Source organism: Athene cunicularia, assembly GCF_003259725.1.
Source record: "Athene cunicularia isolate RWA chromosome 9 unlocalized genomic scaffold, athCun1 chr9_part1, whole genome shotgun sequence".
Lineage (NCBI taxonomy): Eukaryota > Metazoa > Chordata > Aves > Strigiformes > Strigidae > Athene > Athene cunicularia.
The window spans coordinates 11,428,512-11,436,552 of record NW_020799110.1 but is presented as its reverse complement, the minus strand read 5'-3'; the positions used below and the strand labels follow the sequence as shown (position 1 = coordinate 11,436,552).

Sequence of the window (8,041 nt, the reverse complement as noted above, 5' to 3'; positions counted from 1 at the left end):
GCCCCGGGCTCCTGGGGACGCTGGCAGGGACAGGCTGGGGGTGACGCCCCAGAGCAGGGTGCAGGGGCTCCGCACAGTGATTTCTCTGTGATGGCAGCCAACCCGAAGCGCCTCCCTCGCCTCCTGCAGAGCCGCGGTTCTTGGGGTCTCCAGAGAGCAGGGCCCGGTTTCTCTCCCCTTAAGTACGTCCCAGCTGAGGAGACCACGGAGCAGAAAGACTCGAGATCAGAAGCGATCCACACATGATCGTTAGTCTTTTGGCCCCCCAAATCCTTAGTTTGATGTAGGAATCGCCTGCGGCTGTGGCTCAGGGTGCCCCCAGTTCCAGTCGCTTTCCTGCCAGTGAGGGATGGGGTTTCTGCAGGGCAGGAGGTGGCCGCGGGGCTCCCGGTTCCTGCGGGACCCGGTGCTGCCCCTGTGGTTGGCCGAGTCAGACTTACAGGAAAAATCCCAAATTGATTTTTGTAACAAAACAAAAATTGCACGTTGCACCGGTGGGAGATGGGAAGCAGTGTCTACTGAAGGAAGGAGGAATACGTTTCTGTGCTGTTGTGTAACGCGTCACCAATATACCCAGCTGTACCCAGGCTACCCAACCCTCCAGCTCTTACTAAGGACAGAGCTCTCCCCTCAGCCCCAGGGCAGTGGCTTCGGCCTGGCCTGAAATAAAAACCCAAGGAGGGTAAATCTGTGGCAGAAGAGTGCCAAGGGTGGGACTCATCCATGCCAGCTACCAACAGCCCTACTTATGCACATTTAAAAAAATTATATAATTTTTAAAAATTCTATCCCCTGCCCATAGCTTCTGGGGAACCTCTGGCCATCCTTTCGAGTGGGTATTTTATCATGGGTTGTCCCTGGGATGGTGGGAAGTGCAAGGATGGGGTGTCAAGATAGGATTGGTGCAACTGGGGTTACTATACAGGGTGACCGGGCTTATTTCTGCTGCAGTGCCATTTACTGATGAGGTGAAAGGTTTTAAACATCGCTGGGCTGTGCAGGAGTTAAAGTTGTATTGAGACTGAAGGATTTCTAAGAATAAGCTCAGAGCTGTGCCGCCAGGGCTGGAGAGGGTTAAGAGAATGGTGAGATCTAATCAGAACTGCTCCCTCATCAGTCTCAGATGAGTGGCCACATATAAAACCTGACGGGGAAATATCTATCCATTTACCAGTAATTACTTATTTCCACGCTCGCTCTCGATCACAGTTTTCTCACGTAAACATGGGGCTGAAAAGTTCTTTGTGCTTGAGGGTGAAGCCAGAGACAGGAGCTCCCAAAAGCTCCTGGTCCTCCCGCTTCCCATTGGGGGCTCCTGCGTTTCAGGGTGGCTGGAGTTCCCAAGTGCAATGCTGTCCCCTGCCCTGGGAGTCCGAGGGAATACAGGGTGTCCCACCAAGCAGGTGCTTTGGTGCAGCTTCTTCAAAGCCCCAGCAGCTTCCTGGTGGCACTGATCACAGTCTGGCTCCCAGGGCCAGGAGTTTCAAGGCTTTTTTTTTTTTAAGGCTTTTTTTTTTTTTTTTTTTTTTAGTTCTATTTGGAAATTACTTGGGTTAAATGTTTCAGATCTCAACCCCAAGCTCCTTTTCAGGACTATCCCAAAGTGAAGGTGTCATCTGCTTGGTAGAGATGATATTGGATTTTTCTGGCTCTAACAGGGAGCGGGAGGCTGAGGATTGTCCCTGATGGGTGGCTCCCAGCCTGGGACGTGCTTCCGTCACCAAGAGTATAGGTGCAGGGGAGACATGAGACCAGTGCCACATCCATCTCCTTTGGCTCCTCAGCTGAGGTCCCTGTCACCTGCCGGCAGGGAAAGAGGCTCCAGGGGCCACCCAGTACCTCATGTGTCCCCTCCATGTGGGAGCAGCTGGAGATGGGGCTGCCCTTGGGAAGCCGTTGGGACCCCGATGGGCACACAGACCCCAGCTGCCACCCCCTGTGCCCAGTGCTCATTTGCACAGGGAGATCGCCCAAGGCAGCTGGAGCAAGCAGGACTGCGGCAGGAGGAAATTGGTGCAGATGTGCCAGCTGTGGAGGGGAGCCAGGCACTCAGGGGCAACATAGCACAGATGGGCAGAGCAGGCAGTTTCTCTTCCCCACGGCAGCAGGGTGAGAAACCCACCTTTAACTGTGTGGAAAAGCAGGTTGGGGCATATTTGATGCATCAGTAATCTCTGAGTGCAGCCTTCCTGCTGTCCCAAGGACTGCAGGAGGATCCTGCTCAAGTTCCTGCAAGCCCCAGGGTTTGTCCCATGAGCCAGCAGCTTCCCCGGATGATGGGTCTGCATCAAGGGAGAGCAGCAGGATGGCCCTGCATGTGGCTGGGATTGATCCACCACCCCCAGTCTTCTGCACACCCTGGACATGGTGATACCTGGTTAGCTGCAGGCTGGGAAAGTCTGCCCACGAATCTGCAGTGAATCCGCTGTTCCTTATCACTGCAAAGCAAAGCAATGGGTCCTGAGGGCTGGCCAAAATGCCCAGCAGTGCCCCCAGAAATGCTGGTTCCTGAAGTGGTTGCAGGGTTAGGGGTATCTTTTCCCTACTGAATCTTGAAGATCGTCTCAAATGGCAATTTTTTGTCCTGATCTGCCATTTTGAAATGAAATGGTGATGCCTGTTTTGTGTTGTCTCCCATGGTCTTCCTGGCTCTAGTTTCTCAGTGTTGTGTAACCTGTGATGCCAGTCTAGGGTCATGGGCAGCACATCTGTGTTTTGGAGGTAACATTTCCATGGAAAAGTTAATTCCCTGCTGCTCTTGTCCTAAACTGCAGTTTTCAGATGGCTGAAACAAGGGTTTCCCTTGGGACTTTTCTCCAAACCAGCTGCTTTGCTGAAGCTCTCATCCTGACTTCATTTCTCTTTCTTGACCCATTTTCTTCATGAATTTTTCCCAGCTCTTTACACAGATATGGGGGTACCAGATGACACTGTGGCCACCTGCCACATGCCCTGTGCCTGTCCCTGTGGTTAAGTGTGGCCCCAGATCCGCCTCACAAGTGGGATGCAGGTGGGAAGAGTGTGCATGGAGGTGTCCCACAGCTCTTCCCACAAGGCTGCTGCCCGCCCAAAGGTGGTGGGGCACAGATTATGAGCATCCCATGATCTCCAGGAGGTGCTGTTGCAGACAAGTCTCTCACAGTCTGCAGTTTCCTCTCCTTAACGCTCCTGTCTCATCCCTTTAGGAAGAAGACCATCTACAAAACGGTTTGCCTCTCCTTCTTGCTGGTGATCACGGTGACAGTGCTGCAACGGGGAATGGCCCCCAGCCAGTTCATGCAGGGCCAGCAGCAGAAAGAGCTGCCCCCTCCAGAGCCCCTGAAAACACAGAAGAGAGACAATTCCTTCTCCATCACCAGCACTTTCTGGAAAAGCAAGAAGGAGAAAGCTCCTGTGAAGGAGGAGGAGAGCGTGACAGCAAAGCAAGCCAAATCCTGGGATGTCACCACTACCAACTGCTCAGCCAACCAGAACTTCAGCAAGGTGGACTGGTTCAAAGGGCTGGAGCCCAACTTTCAGCAGTTCCTGCTTTATCGGCACTGCCGCTACTTCCCCATGCTGATCAACCACCCCGAGAAATGCAGCGGGGATGTCTACCTGCTCATCGTGGTCAAGTCTATCATCACGCAGCATGACCGCCGCGAGGCCATCCGGAGGACCTGGGGCCAGGAGAAGGAGGTGGAGGGCAAGAGGATCAGGACGCTATTCTTGTTGGGCACAGCCTCTAAGGAAGAGGAGAGAGCCAACTACCAGAAACTGCTGGATTACGAGAACCACATCTATGGAGACATCCTGCAGTGGGATTTCCTGGACAGTTTCTTCAACCTCACTCTCAAAGAGGTCCATTTCCTGAAGTGGCTGAACATCTACTGTGACAACGTCCACTTCATCTTCAAAGGTGATGACGATGTGTTTGTGAGTCCCAGCAACATCCTGGAGTTCCTGGAGGACAAGAAGGAGGGAGAGGATCTCTTTGTGGGGGATGTCCTCTACAAAGCCAAGCCAATCCGGAAGAAGGAGAACAAGTACTACATCCCCAGTGCCCTCTACAACAAAAGCAACTACCCACCCTATGCAGGGGGTGGGGGCTTCATCATGGATGGACCCCTGGCCAAGAGGCTGCATAAGACCTCGGAGACGCTGGAGCTGTACCCTATTGACGACGTCTTCCTAGGGATGTGCTTGGAGGTCCTTAAAGTATCACCTGTTGGGCACGAGGGCTTCAAAACTTTTGGCATTGTGAAGAACAAGAACAGCAAGATGAACAAGGAGCCATGTTTTTTCCGGAGTATGTTGGTAGTTCATAAACTGCTGCCTCCAGAGTTGCTCCAAATGTGGGACTTGGTCCATAGTAACTTGACATGCTCGAGAAAACTCAACGTCCTTTAGCTCAGTCTCTCTGGAGAGCTGGGACTGGAGGGGCCAGGACAACCCATCCCTGCTCCGGGGTGGGGTGAGCCTCTGCTGGTGGCACACAAATCCTTCAGGGGCAACTCCCTCCGGGGCAAGGAGGGCAGAGACACTGCGCTCGCGGGCAGGGTTTGCGATAGTGTTTGTTCCTGTACTGTAATGTGGTTTGCTTATCTCCAGCTGGGTTGGGGGTTGCTGAAAAAAAGAGAAAAAAAAAAAACAAACACAACAAATCTAGCACAGAATGAGAGAGAGAGGGTAGAGGCATTTGTGTACTAGAGGCTTTAGGTACCACATCCACCGGAGCCTGATGAACGGTGGGGTGGGGGGAAGCAGGGAGGGATGTGGCACAGGCATTTTTTTTTTTTTGGAGATGTTCAGGGTCTGGCTATCCAGGGAAGCTGCTCCAAGGGAGTTGAGCAGTTTACAAGAGCATGAACATCCCATGACTCAAAAGTCAAGGGGATTTTGTTATCTCAAATTTCTACTCCATGCAAGGTTTTAGTGACATTGACCCTGTGTGCATTGGGTTCACCCCTGCTAAAGTCCTCTCTGTGTCCCCACTACGTGGCTGGGGAAAGGGCTCTCCTCTGAGACCAGGCCTCATCAGCCCTGAGCCCCTGTTAAGAGTTTCAGCCAGGCAGTTGGGGGATTGGGGTCTTTGTCCTTGACAGAGTGTCCCAGATGATGGTGGCTCCCAGCACCAGCCCAGGCTGTGCTTGGCTCCCCAGCCCCTCTGTGGCCTTGCTGTGCATGCACTCAGAGGAATGTACCCAAAATTCCTCAGGAATTTATTCCTCCTGTCAGGAAAGGGAAGGGGTGAGGCAGGCTGCCCTTGCCCACAGCCAGGGAAGTGGCAGAGAAACTTGGTTGGCCCCAGCTAGAGTGGCTCAGGGGCTTATCACCTCAACTTGGGTGCAGGCACCCCAGGGGTCTCTCCTTGCAGCAGGGCTGCCCTGGTGGGGTAACTTCGGAGGGGGACAACAGCCCCCAATGATCCCGGCCATGGCTAATTTGGGCTCAGCCCTGGTTTTGCAGCGAGCACAATGCTCCAGGACAGGCTGGCAAGCATCAGTCCCGCTGTGGAACAGGGTCCAGGGTGAAGGAGGGCTGGTGTTTCACACCACATCTGCTCCTCTCAGGGTTGTTGTGTTTATTCTACAGGATGAGGCCCAGAAGCATGACAGGGAGTGGTATCATGAGACATAGCCCTTTTTCTTTGGGCTGAAATGGTCACTGGAGTTGTCGAGGGGAGCCCTGAGCCCGCTGCTGTGGTAGAACCCCCCCCCCGACACAGAGACACACAATCACACAGGGGCCACAGATGCTACCCAGCCACCGACTGCAGACATGAGCGAAGCCACAGGCATGTGCAAAGCCACATGTGTGCACAGGCACCAGTGTGCCAGCTCCCAGGAACAGGCTCTATGCATGCAGATGTCCTCATGCACAGGGCTTGGAGGCCAAGATGTCCCTGCGGGCGGGTGGACACGCACAGCCACATCCATGGCCCTGACCATCCACAGCGAAACATGGCATGTGCACTCAACTCTCTCTCCCTCTCTGGTGCCAGACATTGAAAGCAAAAAATTTTGACTACCTCAAAGGTCCCCCTGTGCAGTGCCTTTTTTTTTTTTCTTTCCTTTTCTTAATGTGTTTTGGAAATGGGCCCGTTTCATTTTCTCCAAGTCTGTATGTTCCCCAGGTTAGAAAACAAACAAAAAAAGGGCATAAACCAGCCAAAAAAGGCACCCTCATGCCAAGCCACACCACTTCTCGGCAAATGTCCCTCGTCTGCTTAGACGAGATGCAAATTTGAAGAGGAGGAAGAGAAAGAGCCCCTTACTGCCCAGGGTTCGGCAGTTGGTACTGGGGCTGGCAGCAATACTGTGAAATTTGATTTATGATGCACCCAGTGGCACTGTGTCCCTGGGGCAAGTGCTGGCAGCACAGGGCAGAGCCCTGAGGGCACTTTCAGTGCCCGCTGGGCTTAGACAGCACACAACACTCCTTCGTTTTCCCGTCCCCTCCCTCCCTCCAATGGGAGCGAGTTCAGAAATACTTTTCAAATTGACACCTCCATAATTTATGTCAGGTACAGTACATTAGGCTGTATATTTATCCTATATGCAGGGACAGCTCTTGCTCTCCATAGCAATGTGTACGGCGAGCCAGAGCTGTGTGCAGAAATCTCTCAGTGTTGCTCTTCACCTGGTGGGACCTGTTACAGAAAAACCTTGTAGATTTGGTGAATATTCTAGTTTCTAAATAAAGGTTAAAAGGAGAAGGGGAAGAAAAATAAAACACCAAAAGCCCTCACCTTGTGTCTTTGCTAGCGGGTTTGTGCTGGCCAGTGCAGCCTGGCTAGTTGGGAATGGAACCTGGTTATGTGCTGCAATGGCAAAACGGCATCTGGGGGCTGCGGCTGCCCTGCTTCAGCTTGGCACAGATTCCTTGTGGAGCCTGGCATGGTCTTCTCTCTTCCATGCACTCCTTCAGCTGCATTTCAAACCCAGCTAAACCTCAGATTGTCCTGGCACTCCACTGCAAGGAGCTCCTCACCTCACTCCCTGTGGGAAGGCCTCTTTGGCAGGTTTGGAACTCGCCTTTGTCAAACACCCTCTTCCTTGTGCTGAAGGAGTTTGCCACCTTGCTGTCCCTTGTCACCCTCTCCATAGCAGGACTTATCTTTTTCCCCTCCACCAAGGCCACAGGGTGACACATTCCTTGGCCATGGCGCAATGGGATACACACACCCCATGGGTCAGCAGTGACCCCAGAGCAGAGCGAGCCACGGCTGCAGGGACAAACCTGCATCAGGTTTACACCTGGCTGGACTGAAGAGAAGGAAAGCCATGGATGAGCCCATGTGTTTTGCCTCAGTGTTTAGGCATTGAGGGCTCAGTTTCTGGGGATGGCACCTGGCTTAGATGCTCAACATGGTGATGGGGAGCGGAGGGGCCAGCAAAGGGCACCAGGAGATGGTTCTGCTTGAGCAGGTCCAGAGGAGGCCATGAAGATGATCAGGGGGCTGGAGCACCTCCCCTGTGAGGACAGGCTGAGCGAGCTGGGGATGTTCAGCCCGGGGAAGAGAAGGCTTTGGGGAGACCTTAGAACAGCCCCAGAAAGATGGGGAGGGTCTCTATCAGTGAGTGTAGTGATAGGACGAAGTGTAATATTTTTTAAGAGGGTAGATTTAAATTAGACATAAGGAAGAAATTCTTCCCTGTGAGGGTGGTGAGGCCCTGGCACAGGTTGCCCAGAGAAGCTGTGGCTGCCCCCTCCCTGAAAGGGTTCAAGGCCAGGTTGGACGGGGCTTTGGGCAACCTGGGCTGGTGGAAGGTGTCTGCCCATGGCAGGGGGGAGGTTGGAACTAGATTAAGGTCCCTTCCAAGCCAAATAATTACATGATTCTATATGCTGGACTTAGCAGACTGGCCCACCAACCACCCAGGCCAGCTTCCCCATGGCCCCGAGAATATTTTACAGCTAGGGACAAAAGGTAAATGCTGAGCAGACCCACTTGGGGATGTTCTTGCACATTCCCTCTCCAGTACGACCCAGTGCTGCCTCCTCCCACTGCAGGGCTCCTCCGCAGGGCACCAGGGTGCGAGCAAACGCTCCAGCTGGG

General features: G+C 53.3%; 1 protein-coding gene across 1 annotated transcript in view; it reads left to right on the top strand.

Annotated features, from left to right (window-relative positions):
• B3GNT7 (UDP-GlcNAc:betaGal beta-1,3-N-acetylglucosaminyltransferase 7) overlaps positions 1-5,616 on the top strand; it is a 6,550-nt gene extending 934 nt beyond the window's left edge. Inside the window, exon 2 of the mRNA XM_026855271.1 lies at positions 3,186-5,616. Within this exon, the coding sequence (XP_026711072.1) occupies positions 3,259-4,389 (1,131 nt within the window). The 5' untranslated portion in view covers positions 3,186-3,258 and the 3' untranslated portion in view covers positions 4,390-5,616. The remainder of the gene's footprint in view (positions 1-3,185) is intronic.
• Positions 5,617-8,041: the final 2,425 nt, after the last annotated feature.